General features: G+C 39.5%; 1 protein-coding gene across 12 annotated transcripts in view; it reads left to right on the plus strand.

The window, feature by feature from the left end:
• Dock10 (dedicator of cytokinesis 10) overlaps positions 1-23439 on the plus strand; it is a 258512-nt gene that overhangs the window by 86275 nt on the left and 148798 nt on the right. For 6 of the 12 annotated variants that reach the window (XM_076914939.1, XM_076914938.1, XM_076914937.1 and 3 more), the window contains exon 2: positions 17321-17440. In XM_076914939.1, the coding sequence (XP_076771054.1) occupies positions 17321-17440 (120 nt within the window). Of the gene's footprint in view, positions 1-590; positions 800-17320; positions 17441-23439 lie in introns of those variants that run through there. The other 6 variants (XM_076914934.1, XM_034521364.2, XM_076914932.1 and 3 more) reach the window with 4 other exon arrangements.

A 23439-nucleotide genomic window follows, 5' to 3' on the forward strand; every position in this document is an offset into this window, starting at 1 on the left:
GATTCAGAACTGTGGTGCCTAAAGAGGAATAGGAGACAGACATATGCAAAGATTAGAAAGAGAGGAAGTTGCTTCAGAGTTTCTTGAGGTTATTATGTGAATTTTGGAAGGTGCTCTGCCTATTTGTTTAAAATTGTAAGTTAGGAATTTGGAGTTCCATAGTTAGGAAAACCCACAAATATATTTCTAGATTTATGATCCCTGCCAGGCTTGGTAGTTTCCAATCAGTTGAGACTTCTCCAATGAGTGGATCCATAGTTGTAAAATACTATTTTTCCAGCCACGAAAATAAAAATAAAATCTTACACCAGAAAAAAAAAATCAATATGTCAGCAGACTGCTAACACAGCCTATCTGGGGTCTGCCCATGTGCTAGAACTAGAAATCAAAGGTTACAAAGAGGCTGAGTTCTGTTTAGAATCATTCATGCAAATGATCAATGGTCTGTCTCTCTGTCTTGTATTAAGGAAGATGGCTAGAGAGAACCTCAGCATGAGAACAGCCATTCAACAGCTGGTAGTTAGCTGCTCACAGGAAGTGGTGACTTGTGGGTTTGCCTTTCCTTTCTGTTGAGCTACATAGATATAGCATGAGCCCTTCCCTTCTTAGGGGAGCGGAGAGATTTGTTCAACCAGCTTGGTGAAGCCTCAGAAAGGAAAGGTGTAAGGACATTGGTAGTTTTCAAATATTTTATGACTTGATTTCAAGGCATATGATGAGCTTCCGAGGAAAGGAATTTTGGAAGAGGAGGCGAACAGTGAAGAGAGTGAACCCAGAAGGAATCCACAGGGTTGGTGCTGTAGGTATCTGAGCTGGCTTCTCATCTTATTGCCCATGCTTTCTCTGAAAAATTGTATGCTTTAGAGCAGGCTTCTACAAGTTACTGGACAAAGCACTCTATACAGTAGCAGATTCTATTTGGCTCATAAATAGCATTTTTTTTAAAAACTTGAATATTTATTTTAAAAGTCATGTTGCTTTTCAAACTTCCTGTAATTGAAAAATACTGACACTGGATTTCATCTGAATGTTACTAGAGTGATAGAAATTCATCTCGTGTTATCGTAATGTTTCTGTGTCATTATTTCTGAAATTGTTTCTCTTGGTTCTGTTTGTTTGCTTTTAGATTTATATTGTGGTTTGAGTTCAGGGTTTGTATTTCTGAGATAGAGTCTCACACTGTCATCTTGGATGCTTTGCAATTACTATAAAGTCCAGACTGATCTGGGCTTCCTTCTGCTTCAGCTTCTGAACAAGGGGTTATAAGTGGGAGCTTTGACACTCCACTCAGTCTCTTTCCCCGAATATAGTCTGCAGTTCCCTGAATTAAGACCCCAAAGGGCTTATTTGTTTACAACTATATATATTTTTTAAATATTTATGTTCTATTTTTATCATGTACCACTAATTTAACAGTCTTAGAAAGAATAATTCAAGCTGTGGAGAAAAGGGTAAAGAGTTATATCAACAGAATCAAGGAAGAATATAAAAGGTCAGAAAAATTTTATTTTACCATGAAAATGGGTCTTCCTATTTATTCTTGCAAAATGAAGGGGAAATTATGGATATGCAGATGTCCTTACAGATACACATCTAGAAGTCTGTACAACTCAGTGGTAGCCTATTGCCATGTACCTCGTGTAACAGGAGAGGTTCAGCTTACATGGAAAAGGCTGCGGCAATGTTGTTGAATAGGTCATTATTAGAAGAGTGATCATTTCACAGGGCTGTTCAAGTTCTGCTCGACATCTTCAGAGCAGGCTCACTCAACCTCAAAGTCACAATCATTTGGGATCTGGACATACTTATTGTGGGGGTTCTTCGGCGTGTTGTAAGACATATAGCAATGTCTCTTATTTATGAGGTCTTGGTGGCAACTGTTCTGGAAGACAACTTCCAACAAGTGTACTTGATGGGAAAGACTGATTGCCTGGTTGAGAACTGCTTTTTAAGCTTTTTTTTTTTTTTTTTTTAAAGAAAGAAAGAAAGAAAGAAAGAAAGAAAGAAAGAAAGAAAGGGGAAGGAAAAAAGAAAACAAAAAAACCTGATAAAACCAATAATACAAATGTCCAACTCTAAAAACAGAGGTGTCTTTCAGTCAAACACATGAGATACATGTGCGTGTACATATACATACATACATACACACCCATACATCTATACATGGCTTTCTTTATACTAAAAGGGTCTTGTGGCCATTTAAAAAGAACAACTTTTACTACCGTCTGGCCTGTAAGAATGGCATTGTGTTATGTGTTCACCATCTATCTCAGGAGTGTACATCTCCACAAGGCACACTCAAACAATCATGTCCCTTGGCATTGTTCCTCAGGCATGTGGCCTGGGTTTGCCCACAGAATTTGCTCTCCATTTGTGAGAAATCTGAGTCCACTAGACAAACTCCATAAAAGCATACTCAGCTGTTCATTTTTAGTCCGATAAAGAGAATAATTGTTTCAAAACTTTTCCTGGTGTGTAATGGTTTCAACCTTCAGACCAGTCCAGGGAGCATAATTCTCCTGGTACATCTCTTTCAGTGTTTAGAAGCACCGTGGGTCAAGTCACCATGGGATTTACTTTTGGTTTCCACTAAAAGAGACAACACACAGGAGAAGAATGTGTCTATCTTACAACCACCACACATACAGTATTGGCAAGAGGACAGTCCCCAGTGTCTCAAAATATAATGAAGCTAATTACTCTATGAATTATGTTAATTGAATTTGAACGTATTGCTACTGAGTACTAGGGGAGAAGGAGCCAATAAGGACCTGGTGTTTTCCCACAGCATTCAGTAGCAATGCATTCAAATTTAATTAATATCATTCATACAGTGATTAGCTTTCTTCTGAGGAAGGCACAAGGGACTTTCCTGCTGCAGTTGCCTGGTTTTGGTCTGCCTAAGATAGGGATATCTACTTCCACAGGCTTTATCTTTCTACGGAGTAGAGAATTGTTCAATCCATCCTTAAGTATTATGCTAAGATGTGGTTTTCATTTTGGAAAGCAGACTCCAAGAAAATGAAATAAGTAATTAGAGGGGGCTGTATGAGATTGATGCCTCAGGGTCATTCTGACTCTCTCTCTCTCTCTCTCTCTCTCTCTCTCTCTCTCTCTCTCTCTTTCTCTCTCTCCTCACAGACAGATTATTTAAATCACTCTGAACCTCTGTTTTCCCTTCTGAGAAATGTTCATCAAACGTCCACCCTGCCTTAAGAGTGTGTGTTGGAATTACATGTGTGCCTTCTAAGCATAGTTTGAAAGATAAAAAAAAAAAAGGGTAAAATTATTATTTTTTAAGGATTGTTATTTCCAAGGGCAAGGTGGAAATGGGACACAATTGTAGTGCAGGCTTCTTCTCTGTGGCTCAGTTAAAGCCTCAGAGGTACGGGGAATTCTGTCATGATTGAAAAAGCAATTTTGGTAAGACAGTTACTCAGTAAATATAAATCTGGGTTGTGTTGATTGTCTGGTACTCCAGGGTCCCAAAATTCTCTGTGTGGATGAGTTGGTCTTGCCTCAAAAATCATGTGTCATCTCCTCTTCTGTGTATATCCTGGTTAGCAGAAGCCCATCCAGATAGAATATTCCACTGCACATTTATCTCAGCTTCTAAACAGTAACCACACACCTAGATTGTCATTAGAGCCTCCTAAAGAGGCCATAAAGAAGACTCAGATCAAGTGACAGAATTCCCCTATGGAGACTTAAAGTCATGCTAGGGAATTTAAAAAAAAATGATGCCTTTAAATTTTCTTAACTATTTTTATATATTACAGTGAAAGGAAGATAATTTTTATTGGATATAATTGCCACAATTTCTTCCTTTTTTCCCCTCATGTGAACATTAGCACCACATTCAGTCTATGCTCTCAGGCAAGTTTAACATTTGCTCAATTTCATATTAGTTAAGAATAGTTACTAAGAACCAGGACTTCTATGTCTTTCACATTGTGTACTCTCTTGGCCCAGACTTATGGTGTGTGTGTGTGTGTGTGTGTGTGTGTGTGTGTGTGTGTGTGTAGTATGTGTTTTTCAAAGGTTACTTAAAGTTGTATAATTTACTCTGTTGGATTTTTGAAATTATTTTGAGAACTTAAGGTATAGCTGAATACTATATGGTTTGCGTAACACTTGCAAAGCACTGAGTTAGACCCTCAGCACCTCAAAAATAAATAAATAAATAAATAAATAAACCATCATTACAACCTTCTTTACATAACATTGTTTGGAGGCTCAGCTTATTTGCCCAATTTTTCAAATGTATTGACCAAGAATTACCTTCATATATTTGGGTCCATGTTTCCACAGGCAGTGTACCTGTGGGTCATGACTCTTTGGGGGCTAAGGACCCATTCACAGGAGTCGCATACCAGATATCCTGCACATTAGGTATTTATAATAGGAATTGTAGCAGTAGCAAAAGTACAGTTATGAAGCAGCAATAAAAATAATTTTATCATGGTGGGGGAAGGTCACCACAACTTGAAGAACTATATTAAAGGGTCTCAACATTAGGAAGGTTGAGAACCATTGGTTAGACAGTACTGTGTTGTGAGAAATGTTCAGGAGAAATGAAACGTACGGTGACATTATCACCAACCTACATCCTTGAATTGTAGAGGTATGCATGCTGCCCTCCAGTTGATAATCTTCTCATAAGCTGCATTTGTACGTTTATTTTTAGTTTTTTTTTTTTTTAGTTGAGATTATTTAATATGATCTCTGCTGCATAGGAAGTGTTAATGAAACTATCATTTCCTTTGTCAGTTTCATGGCCTAATTTGGAAAGATCAAGTCCATGATTAATTTCAGTTATTATGTCCATCATCTGTACAGTCAGAAGCAAATGCAGAAGTTTTAAAAATAACCATGATTCATTGTTTTAAAGTTGCCGCTGGCTTGTGGATTATTAATCTGCAGGATTTCTGAGGGTTTGGGAAAGCTTGGGTTTGCGCGACAGTTTGTCCTCTCCCTAGGAATGTTGCCTGCGAGCGCTTCAGGAAGTGAAATCTATATAGGCAGAGACGCTAACTAGAGAGACACCCACTGGTTTCCTACATTCATCATGGTGCATTGCATTATTCTGCTTTCTTTCGGGTCGGCTTTAGAGCACTTATCCAGGATAACTCATAGGCTAATATGAGCCATCTCCTTCCTACTCACATACCCTCCTTTTGTGTTACTGCTTGTTGCATAGGAACATTTAAAGTGCGGGTATCTATTTAGGCCACTGTGTAAGGAGCTAGTTAGCAAAAGGAAATATAAACTGAGGTCCCAGGAGTGATGTGGTAATGCTTCTTTCTCTTCCATGTTCTTGTGGCACTGGGGATCGACCCCAAGGCCTTGCACATATTAATCAAGTACCCTACCTATCACTGGACAGGGTGATGCTTGGTGATTAAGAAAGGAGACTGGAGAAGGATTAAAACAAATCCTGATTGCCAGAATGAAAGTCACAAAAGGATACTTTGAAAGAAAACAAAGAAGCAGGAGTGACCAGGACTTCTGAACTTAAGTCAGTCCACCCCCCTAAAAAAGGAGAAGTGTGCTTTGAAACTTGATGCAGCCTAAGAGCATATGTGAAGCCAAATTAGAGGAATTGAAGTGGATGGCAGAAATATGGAAGGTAACTCAGGTGTCAGGGAGCTGCAGAGGGCTGGCTCCAAATTGGTTGGGAGGGGGGCCAGTAACATAACAGAAAATAACCTTTCCTCAAAGTTGACTATTGTGGGAAAAACAAGAAATAATGCAGGAAAGAACCACCTGTCTATCAGAGTGTGCTATAGATCATTTGTTAGAGGAAAAACTTCACGGTGCATGGGAAATAAGTTCATCATCCCAAACCTTTCGTCATATGAAATTTTTTAAAAGATTCCCTTGAGAGCTGGGCATATGCCTCAGCAAGTAAAGCGCTTGCCATGTAAGCATGAGGTTAGGGTAGCAGTAGAGACTGGAGCTCACTGAGTAGCCAGCTTGGCAACCCCAGAGTTCAGGGAAAGATACTCTTTCAAATAGAACCATTGAAGAAGACACCTGATATCGACTACATACCTTCAAATGTATGTGTGTGCTTGCACACATGCGTACACACACACATACACACACACACTCTCCTACAACATACACATACCTGCATGGACATAGACATATTCCATACACACATACAAACACAGGTTTTTTTTCACTTAGTGGCAGTTTCTAGTGTGGATCCTCACACAGTATTATTCATCTTCACTGCAAAGATCCTGAGTCTATCTTTTCATTGTCTCTTCTCCTCCTCTTTGCATTCCTAGAAATAATTTCCTGTCTCCTATTCCTGACAATCTCTTTCTGGGGACCCAGTGACCTCTTGCCATTATTCAGACCTCTAATGCTCTGCACTGTTTTGAAAAAATATCACTAAGTAGGCAGGAACAGTACCCAAAATTATAGACCTGCTTTAGAATCCTTCTGACAGGAAAATAAATTTTGGTATTCTGGCCCTTGGAAGTCCAAATTGTTGACAGAGTGGACCACAGTCTTCAAGGTGAAATGGACTGAAATATAACCCTTCCATCAATTTACTGGTCAGGTTGCACAAGTACTCAGAATCCAAGGATCATCTGTTTGGGGAAAAAATGCTCAACTGTGATGCTCTCTTCTAGAATTAAGATACGTTCTCATTAAGAGGGAGAATTAGCGTGTATCATATCTCATGTCATTGATCATTTATGGAAAGTTTATTATGACAGTGGCTATTGTTACTGTTATTAAGTATTTTGATACAGCTGTGTTGGTTTTTTTTTTTTTTCTGTAAGGAAACATGGAGGAAATAGTCTTAAAATAAGAGTCACACCAAATGGGTCTCCTGAGATGAAAATCACAGAATAAAACAAAGTAACCTGAGCCTGGGCATAGCTTCCAGATGCTTTTATAAACTGAAAAGATCTGCCAGCACTCCTAGAACAAAGAGGTGCCTCTTATGGAGAGCAAAATTATAGCCTGTGACTGTAAGCATTGAAAGCAAAAGTGGCCATATACTCTTTTTTTGCATCTCTCTTAGGAATGTGATGGTTGGGTGAGTTTATCCTGGTAGGAAATTAGAGATTAGAGCTGCTCTTCATGTATGACCTTGGAAAGCCAAAAAGTTACTGAAGCCTCTCATACACTGCGCCCATGACACCTAGGGTACATTTTTCACAGTATGGAATGATATTGGGTTGTATGAGTAATCCACAACCGTTGAATTCTAAAATCAGAAGTCATGGGCTGCAAGATGGTGCACACGAGTATTCACATCTGAATAAGCCTGGGAAATGATAGGCCCCTGGTTGTGGTAGGTACTGCTCCTGGTATTACTGATTAGAATTCTTTAATGGCAAGAATTAGAAATCTACTCCCACAGTCCAGAGAAGGGCACTGAAAGCAGAGTGTAGAAAGAACAGGAAGGAGCTCAGAGCCACTGAGGCAGAGGGAAAGTTGTCACAGTAGATGGAAGCAATGGATAGTTCCGTGAAGCCCAGCCCCACAGATACACAGCTTCCACGATTTTTCTGACTCCTGCCGTCCATTCACTCAGGATTGGAAATTCCAGGGGGAAGGTTGAATGGGTTTTCCTTGGACTCTTTACCCAGACAAGTAGACACTCAGATGTTGGGGCCTATGCTGCCCCACTTTGGGCGGCCTAAAATGTTGAGGACCGCACTAGTCCCACGTTCAGACACCAAAAATGTTGCATCAAAAATGTTGTGGCCCAAGCTAGCCCAAGATTTGGGTGCCAAAAATGTTGCAGCCCTCTCCACTCCATGCTTGGCAGCCACTGTATCCCGGCCCAAACTGCCGCTCCGGTCGGCGTGTCGGGGTTCAGCTAGAGAGAGAGTGAGGATAGACTCGAAGAATGGAGACCAGATAGAGCGTGATTCAATCCCGTTTATTCTTCAGTCTCTCTTCCTAGTCCAAGTCCCAAGTCTTGAGTTCCTAGTTCCTAGTCCTCCAAGTTCAAAGTTACTTCTTCCAAGTTCTCTTCCAAGTGCCTGCTTCTCTGTCTTCTCTCTGCTGTGTCTGATTCTCTGTTCTGTTCTGTCTCTGCCTTTTATATGTCTCACTTCTAAGCCATGCCTCTAAGTCACACCTTTAATCATGCCCTTAGGTCTTGTCTCTAAATCTGATCTCTAAGTCATACTCTTAAGTCACGCACCTTTAATCTCACACACCTTTAATCTCACACACCTTTAATCTCACACACCTTTAATCTCACACACCTTTAATCTCACACACCTTTAATCTCACACACCTTTAATCTCACACACCTTTAATCTCACACACCTTTAATCTCACACACCTTTAAGCAAGATGTTATCAGAGTGTGCTCAGCTGTTGTAGGCTATTGTAATACAAGTCTCATGTCAGAGTATATGGCTCAAGATGGCTGCAAAGCTGATAGCCACTTTCTGCTAAAAGTTGGCCCCCAACACTCAGAGACATCAGCCATCAGAGAAGTCAGACCCGTCATGACTAGTCTTTAAAGAGACTGTGAGGAATGGGTTTATATTTGGAAGTTTGCTGAAAATATAAAATTTAGTTGGAAGAACTGTTCACATGCAATTTGTGCTAATGTGTATGTATGTACATGTTAAACACACACACCAACTTAGCCTGAGAGTGAAAGTTTGTGCCACTGTTGAAGTATTAAGAGTGTAAGCTGACAGTGGCTTTTATCACAGACCCTCTATAAATTAATTTAAAGTTCCCTGCTGCTTGTGAAGAAACATTAATCTCCCCAGTGTCAGGCAGGCTTGTAATTGGCTTGTGATGTATTTTTAATGATATTTATTATCTTTCAAGTGTTTCTAGAAAACTAAATGAGACGTGTAATTTAATTTGTTTTAAGTCTTATTGGATATTTTCTATATCTTTATAAGCACCACCATTGTGTAAAGAAGCAGTTACTGTCCTTGATTTAAATTTTAATTTGCTATATGGAACTGTGGATATTTAACACGTTCTAAAGATACACACAGGGTTAGCTGCACCTAGAACAGAGGCCTATCATATACCAAGTTTCTAAAAATAAAAATAAGACTGCAAATGTAAATTAAATTTGAGAGTATCTTTTACACAATAAATTCCTTAACACTGGTTTGTCTTTGGTTTCTAATGAAATTATATTAAATATGAAAAATTGACCATGTTAATCTCGCATAGTTGCTAAAGCTCAATATGCTTTATCATGTTCAGATTTGTTCACATTTTTGAAATGAACTAATATTCAAAGGGTGACTACTGCTTGATTTCGTCTATGATCTGTCTGCCTTGGTTGCCAGGGAAACCATTTCAAAACTCAGCTTAAGCTGAGTCTGCCCAGCTGTGTGGTTCTTAACTTTGATTTTGGCTAGTGTTTTTCCATTCTCATGAAACTCATGTGGTTCAAGACAGAGAGGGAGTTAAAGGGTCAGCACAAGATGGCTTAGTCCTTACTTAACCATTTCCTTTCCAGTTAGAAACTCTGCCCTTGTTTTCTGAAGCTCGAGCTTCTGAGATGTCGTCCAGTGGAACTCCTCCTGATGAAAGGCTGAATTAAATCTGTCACACGACCACAGGGTGACAGCTGCAGCCTTAGATGCAGCTGTGAGGGCTCTCTCCAATCTTCCCATTTGTTTTAAACACAAATAGTGTGGAAGTTGGCTCCATTCTGATCTCATTAAAGCCAAAGAACCCTGGCTTCTCTTAGTTTCTAAAGAACTCTTGTTCATTTGGACCTTTAATTTCTTCTAAGAAAGTTAACCTACCTCTCTCTCTCTCTCTCTCTCTCTCTCTCTCTCTCTCTCTCTTTCTCTCTCTGTCTGTCTGTCTCTCTCTCTCTTTCTTTCTCTGTCTCTCTCAGGTTTCATCATGGAATACTAGCTAGTCCTAGAACTTACAATGTAGACCATGCTGTCCTTCAACTCATTGAAATCCACCTGCCTCTGCCTCCCATTATGCCTTACTAGCCTGTTATCTTGATAGCACAGAGTTCATTTGTTTTTTCTTTAGTTTATATTTCAGTTTCGATATTATATGTATTTGTGTTTTGCTTGCATGTACGTCTGTGTAGCTCAAGTGTGTAGAGTCAAGGAGGGAGTATTGGATCCCCTGAGACTGAAGATACAGACCACTGTTAACTACAATATGGGTATTATTGAACTTGGGTCCTCTGTAAAACTAGCCAGTAATCTTAACCACTGTGCCATCTCTTCAGCCAAACACTGAAATTATTTGACCACTATATTGTTTGTAAAGTGGTCTGATAAACTAAAGATAGGAATGATTATGGTGATTACGATTATTTTAGGATTCTTCTAAATAGCCTATGGATGGTCACTGAGAGCTCTTTGCTTTTCTGAGTTCTCCTGAGTGCTAATAGAGCCTATTGTACTTGTCCTTAAGTAAATCTTTATTTTTGATGTTTTTCCTGTATCATTAGTTATAGGAGTTCTATATTAGTTATATAACCTCAAAAAGACATTTATATATGATGTTATGTTATTGTCAGTAGATCACAGTATCTGAAAGTCAAACTTCAGATATATAGAAATCACTGGGAGGGGAATCAGAGAAGACTGGCAAGTCCCAAGTCGCATCACAGGATGCACTGGGTGACACAGAAAGATCATGAAACTTTACAAGCATAGGAGGGAAACTCTTTTTGTACCATTTCTTTGAAAAGACTCGGTGACCCAGTAGGGAGTCCCACAGGCTCACTTCCCCTGATTATACTTCCAATTTAGAAGCCAGGTTTGAGTGTGCAGCCTCCTGATAGAAAAAGCTAACCGCAGATGCAGTCCTGCTTTCCTGACCCCGTCCACCTTGCCCTGTCCACAGCTCCCTGCAGTGGACAGACTCATTTCTATTTGTGTAAGTTAGAGTGACAGAATGAAATTAGAAGCATGGTTTTTACAACATTGATTTTTTTTTCTGGAAATTTGTATCTGCAAAGCTAATTGAACCAACTATGAATCTGATCATGATCTGAATATATAAATACAAAAAAAAAATATTTTCCAGGCTATTTTTTTTTTTCAGGGGAAAAAAGAAAGTCAGACCAGACTCTGAAAGTCATGCTGAAGGGTAATAAGCGTATCTAGGAAGCTCACCTTCCTTTTCCTAAAGGGCATTAGAGAGGCCTGGGTCCCTTTTTATTCAAGTTTATTAATTCTTTTACTTTGATTAGAATTATTCATTTTTAATAGAATTTTAAGGGAAATTTAGATAACAAATGTAAAATATATTACATATCTTGGTAAATGAAAAATTTAATCAACTCTGTATGATTGAGGGCTGGTTGCTCTTGATTTAAGTATAAGGCTTTGGGTAGGATTCTTTTTAAATAAAACAAGTCTATATTTTACTGGTATCTAGTGGTGCATTTACTATGCTGACATATTTTATGTGATTGATCTTTATAACAGCATAAAAGGGCACTTTTATCCACCCTGATTAACTTCAGCCAAGATTCCTATGGCTTGCTCAAGTCAAGGGCTGGTAGGTATGAGATTCTAAAACTTCCCACTACAGTTTCCAGTTGGAATCCTTTGCTATAACCACCATTTCAGGACCTTGTGTAAGTAACTCACCAGATGTTTGTGGCTCCCTACAAAGCTAAAAATAGTTCAGTTATTAAATCGCTAATTGTGCTTCTCTGTGTTGCTGGCATGAGCTTCTAGAACCACATGCCCAATCTGTAATTATTTTCTCTGGCCTCTTTTCCCCAGTGTTTTGTGTATCTTTTGTTGTAATTACTTGAATCTGTTAGTGGTTGAAATTCTATGTGAAGCCCCACTGTGATATTTCTGGGCTTCCTCTCTGGTGGATTTTCAAAGGGTAAACAATTTTAAAATCAAATAACTCCCCAGTGTTTAATGAAGGCTTGATTCTTTTGAAGAACCAAGTTCATCCTTTTACCATGATGAAAGCAACACATGTTCTTCCAAAACCATAAAAACAACAACATCCTAAATATTCCAGTACCACCCAAATGCAATAAGCTAATGATGTTTGAGTCTATATAATTAGTTTTCGTTATAGTTTTAAAGTCAGTGTAGTTATTCTATTACATAATATTTATTCTCATCTTCATTGAACAATAATAAATAAGCATTTTTGTTTTTATTATAAACTATAGAGAAACAATTTTAATAAGTGTTCATTGTTTTATAGGCTTCATCTCATAATTTCTGAATCAACACATGTCCTGTCAACCTAACAACTTCTTAGAAACCTAGGTAGTAGAGATTACAGTTCTAATCTCCTGTGTGGATCTACAAATATCTAGATTACCTTGTACTGCTCACCTTCTGAGACAGTACCTCTCTTCTTCCTTCTGAAGCAACACTTGAACCCTAGGCCTTACCTTACTTGAGTTTTCAATAACAAAACCCCAGTTATATGCAAAATGTTGATAGCTTACTGAAGAATTTAGAAAATCCATGGCTTGTAGCAATTCCCCACTGGTTTATTCCAGACGCTTTCCTAGTCTTAATGTCATTTATAAAGCAACTTGCAGACATATCCCTTTCTCTATTACCCATGATTCTCAACAATGATTTCTTTTGAAAGGCTATACTTCAGTGTTGTCACTGGTTAGGACTGGCCACCGTCAACGTTACCTACCTTTCTTGTCACCCTCGGGTGAAATTGAATACATTTTTCCATCTTATAAGGAAGATAATGTTGCAAAGACATTCTTATATACATTTTGGATTTTATATGTGTTTTTTCCCCTCATATAAAATCTAGGTTATCCTTGGATCTGGAAGAAGGAATATACACTTAATCATGGAACACATGTTTATTGAATGTGTCCTATACACATTACAAGTACATTACAGGTGCTTTCAATCTATGGCAAGTAAAAATGGTAAATCAGTCTTTATCTTCTTAGTATTTAAGAAAACAGTATTACAGACTGAGTATTCTTCTAAGAAGTACAACATCATTTCATCCTTAAAGGTAGCCTCTACTAAGTTACTTTACAAACATATAACTAAAGCAGGAGGAGTTTAAGCATCATGCACAAATTTTAATAGCTCATGGAGGTGAAGCATACATTCTCACTGTTTTTTCATAGAAGGCCAGCAACCGCATCCTCTCATAGACTTTAAACTTAGCTAAAACAAGGCTAGATAGGCTTGGTTAATTCTAGTGTGACTGTACTTTTTATTCTAGAGAAGGGTTGGCAATTTAGTCATATTTCAAATACTTATTTTCTTCAGTGTCATTTCTTCTCGAAGTTGATTTTGAATTGCTCTGATGAAAAGAATCTAGATGTTTGTGCTACTATCCTTTACTCTAGAAATTAAAACACTTGGTTCAAGAAATGGATAGTCTACTTGTTTCAGGTCAATCGAATAGTCTTGACAGACTAGACTGTTACCATGTCAGCTTAGACCCTGTGCCCTGAGCTTAGACATTGTGTTAGCATACCATTAAAAGTTGTGGATAAGTACAGAGGAAGAAAGCTTTTGTTTTGTTTAGGAGCCCATTCTAATCCTGTGAAGTTGATTTGGAAAGGGGTTGTGGATTTGGGAAACCCAATCAAACAAATCTCTTAATAGTGCATAAGAAGAATAGGGCCTGTTACCACTGTGGTGCAACATCCCCCTGCTGCATAATAAGAGGTGCTGGTGATGGGTGTTTTTCCCAGGAGCAGTGATTTTAGAATGGTTAATGAAATTCATTACTCATTTACAAGACAGAGTAAGAGTAAAAAGCACCATAAAAACCCAATTCAATTCAGGGTAATCTTGGCACATGTTTTATTCCACTTGGTGTATTTCCAAAAGAAACAGGCCCATTAAATTCAGGAGGGACAGCTCAACCCTTGTTAAAGCCATAAATCAGTGTTGCTCACTTCCCAGTTCCATTACGTGTCTCTACCCAGAGCCAAAAGTGAGAAAAGATCCAACCATCCTTGAGTGTTGTAGAGGTATATTTCCCGCTACATTAAACTCGGTATTTTGGGAGGAGCTAATGTGGGAGGAGTAAGAAAAGGAAGAGGAGAAGGAAGAGGAGGAGCTAAGAGAGAGGACCAGAGGAGAGAGGAGAAAATGGTGGCAGATGTACACGTGTCTCCAGCAGTCTAAGATAGTTGTGATATTTAGATTAGGTATTGGGTAACACCTCTAATTGTGTGGGCTTCTTGTTATTTGAGCATTACCAAATATATAAAGCTATTGGATCATCTTTAGAGTCTCATTTCTACTGGGTATCACATGAGTGGCAGGGCTTCTGGCCCGCCTGAGTCGCAGGCATCTGTGGCAGCAGCAAGAACACGCTGCCTCCACCACTCCTGACCTCAGGCCTTGCCTAGTCGGGAAGATGGCAGCCCTTTAACAACAAGCCAGATCAGGTGATGCTGATCTTAAATATTAACCTTAACAGAGTGTGTCTTTCTCAAGACATTGAGCAGACAGGTTCTTTATTTTAGAGACAACTGCTGCTTGTCTACCCTTGGGCTCTCACCACAACAGACACAGAAAGTCTCCATGCAAGCTTTGTCAAATCTCAACTTCTAAGTGCTAGAGAATCTATTAGTGCTGTTTTGGGTTCTTTGCATTTAACTGAGTCTTCTGTATCCCAGACTGGCTTTCAACTCACCAACCTAGCTTAGGATGACCTTCAACCCCTGTTCCTTCTACTTCTATCTCCTCAGTGCTAGGATAACAGGCTTGTATCACCACATCCATTCTATGCAGTGGAGAGGATGGAAGGCATGAGCTCACACATGCTCAGCAAGGACTCCACCAACTAAGCTCTATCTCTTGCCATCTTAATGAAATTTACTTTCTAAAATCATATTTTAAAAAACTACAAATAGTGCGGTATTTTGATTGATACACATTAAGAGAATCCGTGGAAAGACAAAGGTTTACTAATGTATCCCTCAGTCAAAGGTTACTGAGCACATATTCTAGCTTTGAGCTTCCCCACGTCAAAATAATCTCAATGCAATACCTAATCTTAATGCAAAATAATCTCAATGCAATAAGGAAAGACTGGGGGATGTCATTCATGAGTTCCCTGCTGTGCCAGATACATAAAAATGTGTCTTTACAAACGTTTGCAGTCTATACTATACTTTACTGATCTATCAAGAATAGTTTGTGGTTTGATTTGTAAATTGTTGTAACTTTAGACTCTGGAACTCTGATGTGCCTACTGTAGTAGCCTGAATTAGACTAAATTTCGCTAGAGCTTGTATTTCACTGAAAAGTCTTCTCTGAAATATCATTTTGCCTCCATTTTTTTTCTTTATGCATGCTTGGGAGGAGTGTATCTGTGTGTACAGGTGTGTATGAACATGTATACATGTGAAGGACAAAGGACTATGTCAGATGTGATCTTTAGGGATGCCAATCATCTCCTTTGAGATTCGGTGTTTTACTGGGCTCAACAATTAGGCTAGCCAAAACCAGTAATTGCCAAGGATCCTCCTATCCTTGCTACTCTCAAGCAGTGATTGATTAGTAGTAGGCAACCGGTATTATACCCAGCACTTTTAACATAGCTTCAGGGGTCAAATTCAGGATCTAGTTGCAAGGTAGGCACTTTATTTAGTAAACCAACCCCTTAGCCCCATTTTCTGAATTAAAGTGCAAGTTCAGGACTAATGAGACATAACATTTAAAAAATGAAACAACTCTCCTGACATGCTGTTTTCCTTTACACCTCAGAGTTGCAATGCACTCCTGTTCACACTGGGCTTAGAAGAGAAAAGGGGAAATGTGTTAGCTACCATTTCATAGGGCATTGCAGTGAGTACTGACAAACATTGCACACTTAGATGTGTGTGTGTGTGTGTGTGTATGAAAATGCAGCAGCTCTAGGAAAAGCTTCCTAGATACTATAGAGCCTCTGTAAATTCTACTCCAATATGTGAAGTGTTTTAAATCACTGTCATGAAACACTGTGTTGTGCAGCTCAACTCCTTCAAATGCCCCATGGAGCACTTTTTTTTTTTTTTTTTTTTTTTTTTTTTTTTTTTTTTTTGCTAAGTATAGCCAGTTCACTTGATGGGGCCTTCTAGAAAGAATACTGACCTCACCAGTTTCCTTAAGCATTTAAGGTGTTTGTTTGTTTTTCTTTTAATCCAGAAAAAAAAAATGGACAGACATCTTTGCTATTCCATGATGTTCACGTTTTGATGTTTCTAATACTTGGAAAAATCATGCAAAAAATATTGAATTTTATTTTAAGAAGACTGTTAGCCATTTTAAAAACTTGAATGAAAATTTGGGGGAGTCTGCTTTACAGAGGTGGGGCATCTAGTGGGAGGCCTGAAGGTTGATAGGACAGTTTTCACTGGCATTACTATTTACAGCATCACACTAGCATACAGGTTTCATGGTGACCCCTCACTCTTCTAGGAGCCCACCTCCCCTAAAAACCCTCAGTATGGACCAGTCTTTTCATTCATTTACATGAATGCTTCACCAAAGGATTAGAGGGTTCCTTTCATTGTATCTTCAGTTTTCTGTTTTGTAATACTTTCTTGAGGGGAAGAGCTCTATTTTTCTCACTTTGTGATCTAGTTTGGTGTGGAGGCAACACATCAGCTCTGAAATGACACATTGCTTCTCTCTCTAGAACTTTACAGTTTTGTTTTGTTTTGTTTTGTTTACTAGTGGAGGTATGTTTCTAGGCAGATGTGCAGCTTCTCTTGGGTCCAGGATTTCAATACCATTTGATTTTCTGCGTATTTTCTTCAGGCTCACCCATGTTCACTACAGTGTATCTCACATAGTTCAATTGTTCTATCCTAGTAGAGGCTGACCCGGCTTTTTCTCTGTAGAGGCAAAGAAGCTCAGAGCCAAGCAATTAATCCTGACATGAGATCTGTGCTTCATTGACAACAAAGACGGCCTGCAATAGTTTGATTCCTAGCAGGTTGCCAACATTTGCAAACTGACCTAAGTGGAACTCACAAAGTATCAGACTCAGCACAAGCAGTGGGGATTATTGTCATAACATTATACCGAGTAAGCAGTAGTGGAGATCAAGTCTACATAAACATTTCTCCCATCTCCATCAGTACAAGCAGCTTGAATTACTCAGGGAGCTGTAAGGTATTTTAGGGTCTCTTTATTTCAAATCTGGAAATAATCACTGTGCAGTTCTGGGGCTTTGCTCCAAATTCCTGGAGTCTGTATGAGACCTCATTGGAAGGAACGTGTGATGTCATGTAATACCAACACTTCAGTGACAGCTAAAAAAATGAAACGGAAGCAGTCACAGAGAAGAAGCAAGATGATACACGTAATGCTTAACTCTGTTTTGTTCTCTTTTGTTTTGTTTCCCATAGCAGGAAAAGCCAAGACTTTTGGAGCCTTTGGATTATGAAACTGTCATTGAAGAACTTGAAAAGACCTATCGGGATGATCCTCTTCAGGACCTTCTATTCTTCCCCAGTGATGACTTCTCAGTAAGTTATCCTCATGCCCTTTTTCCTATGGCTACCCTGACTCATATCACTGCTGCAGAATGCTGCTTCCAGTAATAGACTAACCCAAGGACTTGCCCAGCTTGAAGGAGTGAATGTGATGCTTAACGGTGGTCACAAAGAACCAGAGCAATAATGCGTGGTACTTCCGAGTCCAATTATTGCTCAGATCTCTATCAATGTCCAGGGCCCTTTCCATGGCTTTCTTTTGACTTACAGAGTGTTTCTTCCCTGGAACTATTTCCAACTAAAAGATTCTAAGGAACAGAAATCAGCCAGGAGAAAGCATACAAAAGAATTGGTATGAAAGAGGTGATTGTTTAAAACCACCATAAATCTTGATTTAGGAGATGATGAGGCTTGGGCTTAAATCTTTGTGCAGTGATTTACAATGTAAGATATGTTCCCTTTAGGACAGGATACTTGAGATACTCCTGAAGTTACTGGAGAGAATGAATGAATGAATGAATGAATGAATGAAAAGGACAGAGATAGCCCATTTAGTCAAGAGCTTGTCTGGCAAGCATGAGGATATGAATCCATTTCCCAGAACCTGCAAAGACATCTGGTACATAACACATACCCAGTGCTGGGGAGATAAAAATGGGAAGATTTTAGGAGCTGGATTCCCAACCTAACCTCATTAGCCTGCTTCAGCTCAGTGAGATAGACCTAGAGAGAAGGAAAGGAAATTAACATTGAAGATAAGGATGATAATGTTGTGATGATGCACACTAGTATGCCCCAAGCATTCAGTTACACTACTTGTTCTCATCTGGAACATCCAAACACTGTTAGAAGTGGCTCTGCAGACAGAGGTTGCCCTGGGCAGTTGGTAACATTTTCCAGTTTGTTCCTAAGACAAAGGTAGTCTCAGACCTCTCAGACTTCAACATTGTGAATGAGAAGGCAGCTGGAGGGTAACCATGCAGAGCAGGCTGTGCCCATGGGTTTCTCTATCAGGGAGTAGAGGTCCTAGTTTCCACAATTTACTAAGATAGCTTCGGCATCCTCTCTCACCTCTGAGGACAGATCCAGCTTCTGGCTTCAAGGTGTTGTTGTTGTTGGGTTGGGTTGGATTGCGTTGGTTTTTTTGTTTAGTTTTTGTTGTTTTGTGTTGATTTGGTTTTGATTGTTGTTTTGTTTTGGTTTTTTTGTCTTTCATGAACTTAGGAAAAGAAATTACAGGAAAATTGATAGGCCTACAGATTTACCTAAGTTGCTAGAGGACTCGCCTGAAATGCTTGAGGGCCTGTGTCTGATTGAAGGCAAAAAAGAATAGAGGAGATAGAGTTAGGACTTATCTGGTCCAAGAATAGGTAACACTGGAAGAAAGAAGGCAGATGCAGGCCTGAGGAAAAGAATTCTTCCAGTCTGTTTTTCAATGTTTAAAATGGCTTCCACTTACTGTTGGCACATCCTAAGAAAGGTTTATCTCTGTAGATCTCATTTCTGTGGTTGGACTGGGACTTGAACTACAACAGGAAGTTGAACTATCTTCTTCCTCTTCTTTTTCTTATTTTAATTTTACATCCTTATTTTGATTCTTTAGCCTGAAGATAAACTGACCCAAAATACTTTCTGTCAGATGACACCAAATTTTATGAATCTTGGAGCATCTTTTCTTCCAGCTCTGTCATCCAGAAATATGACAAGTATCATTTCCAGAGCCCCTCCAGCTCAGAGAGAAAGAGTGGGGAACTCACAGGTAGACTTGAAGCTGCTGAGAACTTGAACGCCAGTCTGGTCATCTGTCCACCTTCAGTTAGACATTGTTTCTGACTTTTTTCTTCCTTTGCCATCCTTGGCAGCATCAACAGAGCCTTTAATAGTTAATGTTCTGGTTTCCCACTCTAATCAGTCCACAGGACTATTTTGCCATGTGCCTGTTCAAACCCCATGTGTGGTTCCTTATTGCCTTCATAATGATAGTGTAAGGCCAGCTACATGGTTCAGTGAGGAAAGGGGCTTGCTGCCAAGTTCAAGGACCCTAGTTTGATTCCCAGAATACATACAGTGGAAAAAGAGAACATGTTCTCACAGGGAGTCTTCTAATCTCCTGCCCCAGCCTACTTCATCCCCACTGCCACTTTCAAGTCCACCATAGTCAGATGCCAGCACTATTTTCACCCCACTATTCTATCACACACCCCTAACTATAGTCTTTACATATGCAATAAGTAATGAGATATAAAATATTGAATATTTTTTCTAATACTTCGTTCTAAGAATTAAGAGAAAGCAATGATTGAACAGAAATGTCTTGGTTCTAAGGATATTGGAGATCTTACTGATATGTGTGGAAAAGATAAAACTGATCAACACATTAACTAAGAAAATAAAGATATTTTTTAAGGTTAAAAATGGAGCATTGTGATGATGGAAACTGAGACCCAGGAAGCACTGAATTAGACTGGGTAATTGGGCAGCTTCTGTGACTGGTGACATTTGAGCTGAGCTCTGATTACTCCAGGAGAACCAGACATACTAAAAACCCAAGGAAGAACCATTTTATGCTCTTAGAAGAGAAGGAAGAAGGTTATAATAGCTTTCAGGTCAGATAGGTAAGACAGCATAAAGAATGGTCTGAGGCAAAGTTGCCCAGGAATGAGATAAAGATTTGTATCTTTTTCTAAATGCAAGCGGTGAGTCACTGGCCTGTTCCCAGAACAAATGACTGAAGTTTACTGTTAACACCCCATGTAGCTTCTTTGTAGACAACATGTAGTGGGTTTAGAAAAAGCCACAGGCCAGCTGGGAGAAAAGCATCCAATTAGTACACTCAAGAGATGCACAATGACCCCAATCTTATTATCCAAAAATTACATTTCCTAATGACTGAATTTTCATTTGTATTAAGTAATTGATAATGAGCAGTATCGAACACCGCATCAGCATAAAATTGCCAGGGATTTCAGTAATCATCTGGTGAGCTTTGCTTACTCTTTCTTGATCCATTCTTATTCTTTCTTGTCTTATGCATTTTGGCTTGGAAATCTAGATCCCATGGGACATAGGCTGCCTATTTTTGTATGTCTCATAAGCTAAGAATTGTTGATTTAAATAGGAGAGGAAAAAAACTCTAGTTGGTAACAAATGAAAACAGTGTGACATGCACATCCTGGTATCCATGAGCAAAGGTTTACTCAAGCACTTGTCCCGGTTCGGTTGATCATTGCCAGTGCTTTCATACTGCAAAGACAGGGCTCTAAGCAGTTGCAAAAGTTTGAGTTGGACATCCAGTGCTGTTCTAGTCTAATTTCCATTGCGATCATAAGATATCCTCACCAAAAAAACTTCCTAGTAGAGTAAAGGGCCTACAATTCCAGGATTGTCTATTACCATGAGGACACCATGGCAAGAACTTAAAGCGTGGCATGTACAGCTGGGTGCTGAGAATAAATGCCTGGGACCTCATTTGCTGCTGGTGTTCACACTCAGCTACTCTTCTTCACTCTAGTACAGTTTAGGGTCCAGCTCATGAAATGATGTTGCCTGCAATGGATTTCATCTTGATTAATAACAATCAAGATAGACCCCCATAGCCATCCCAAAGGCTAGATCACTCCCCATTAAGAATCATCCCACAGGATTCCAGGTTGTGTCACATTGACAGTTTACCTAACCTTCACAGGCCCTAAAAAACTTATCTTCTGATTCTGTACACACACAGTGCGCAACTGCACACACACACACACACACACACACACACACGCATGCATGCAAAATCCACATAAATCACCCTAATAAAATATAACTATATTTGTTCTGAACAGTTCTTTTATGCTTTATATTGAGTATATGTACACCTCTAAATTCCCTGGCATCATCTTCCCCATTCACAGACTCTCTCAGAGCAGTGTTGCTCACCACTAAAACAATATACAATGCCCCTGGAAAGAGTGTCTTTTCCTTGATTGTGCTGGAGCCTTGGGATTCTCTGTGGTGTGTCTGGAGAGTTTTCACCCATCCAAGCAGAAGTAGTAATAAAATGACTAGACAAATCTTAAAGGGTGGATTATGGAGCATCTTATAACTCCCACCTGTCCTTTCAAACATCAGTAATCTCTCTTCAGATAAGAAGACCCAGCTTACTTCCGTTTCTATGGTTCTAAGCACCCACACTTCCTGCCGACATGATTCATCACTTGCTTTGTTTAATCAATATTTATTCAGCACCCACTGGGTGCTGAATATAGAGCAATACTTCCTAGAGGAGTGAGACTAACAAGAGAAGCAGGAGTCTTAAACTTTACCAACTTGTGTCCTAATATGGATAATGAGTAAGGCGGATGATATTGCTTGTGGTTGAATACCAAGAAACAGCAACTGTGTCTGGCGTTTGATACCACCAAAAGAAAGCATGCGTCTCGCCATGCAGTGTTCTTGCACTGCAAGCATGAACTTTTTGCCTCTTCACTTTGATGGCGTGAGATCCTGCTATCATTTTTTGCCTAGCTCCCCAGAATGGCCTTCTGGCAAGCCTTTTTGCTTTCTTTATGGACATACTTTGATTCATTCAAATCCAACACTCACAGGAAGCCTTCAGAGTCACAAACCATATAGCCTCATACTTCTATGAAAAAAGAACCTTCCTCATGAAACCCCACCCTTCACTTCCCTCACCCCCCACTCCTGGCTCCCGATGCTCTCCAAGCTCCTCTCTTCCAGCCTTGTGGCTGGCTCACCACCACACAGAGCACCAGACTTTCATTCTGTTCTCACACTTAGCAAACACTTTGCCTCTGTGGGATCTGAGTTTCTTAGTCAGCTGTCCCCAGGGATTCATCTGTGACTTAGTTGTAAATGTGACCTCTGTAAAGAAGAATTGTTGGTCTCCAGCCTTCCCTTCTCCTGTATCAGACTTACTCTATCACAACACTATAGTGTTTCACTTTAACGTTACAACTTGAAAACATCTACACTTTGGTGTCTTTGCTTCCTTGCCTTTTCCCTTGTGGACCTGGAACACAGACTAGGCCTCCATGCAAGTACAGCAGGCACTTCACCACTGAGCTACACCATTACCTTTCAATTCTTTTTGTATCACCTTTCCAGAACTCCCTTCTCACCAAAAACTACAGCTCCACAGCCTAAGGATCTCTCCCTCCCTCACCACTGTAAGATGCACAGCAACTGAGGTAGTACTTGGCACAGAGCAAGTACAGGAATAAATTTAGGCACTGGAAGGAGGTCTCAGTGGGTAAGGTGCTTACCTCATAAGCATGAGGACCAGAGTTCAGATACCAGGAAATCAAGTAAATTTCAGAAGGGCATCGTGGTCTGCTGGGAATTCCAGCCTTAGCTGAATAAGACAAGACTAGCTATATTGCTGAATTCTGGGTTTAGATATGATGCCATTCTTCAGTGAATACTGTAGGAGAGCAGTGGAGAACAATTCCTTACATCAGCCTTTGGCCTTCACATACATATACATACATACAAACCATGCAAGCACACATACATGTACCATACACACATATACATGAAAAAAATAGAAAGAGAAAAAAAAGTAATAAGATAAATTTCGTGAATCTTCTTTCAGAAGCCATTGGGTTGTTACTTTTAAGAAATAACTTTGATTCTTTGAAAACCTTTGGAATCTATTAGGACTATCTTGTATCTCACTGGTACAATTAGGAATAAGTATGCTCTAATTGTATTTTGAGAGAAAAGTTCTACTTTAACAGGAAGAGTGATATGTAGGAGGAGCTAAGTGGGAAGGAGTACTGAGAGGAAGAGATGGAACAAGGACAGAAGATGAAGAAGAGGAGAAGCAAGGTGATGAGAGAGAGAAAGAGAGAGGGGGCATGGAGGCAGATGTTCACAGGTCTCCACCAGTCAAAGATAGTTTTTATATCTAGGTTGGGTATTGGGTTACGCTTCTGATTGAGCATTACCAAACTTATAAATCCTTTGATTAACATTTTAAAAAAATCATATAAAAGCAAAAAGGAAAGGGGGGCATGGGACAGGGGTGT

This window comes from Arvicanthis niloticus, chromosome 17, assembly GCF_011762505.2.
Source record: "Arvicanthis niloticus isolate mArvNil1 chromosome 17, mArvNil1.pat.X, whole genome shotgun sequence".
Taxonomy (NCBI): domain Eukaryota; kingdom Metazoa; phylum Chordata; class Mammalia; order Rodentia; family Muridae; genus Arvicanthis; species Arvicanthis niloticus.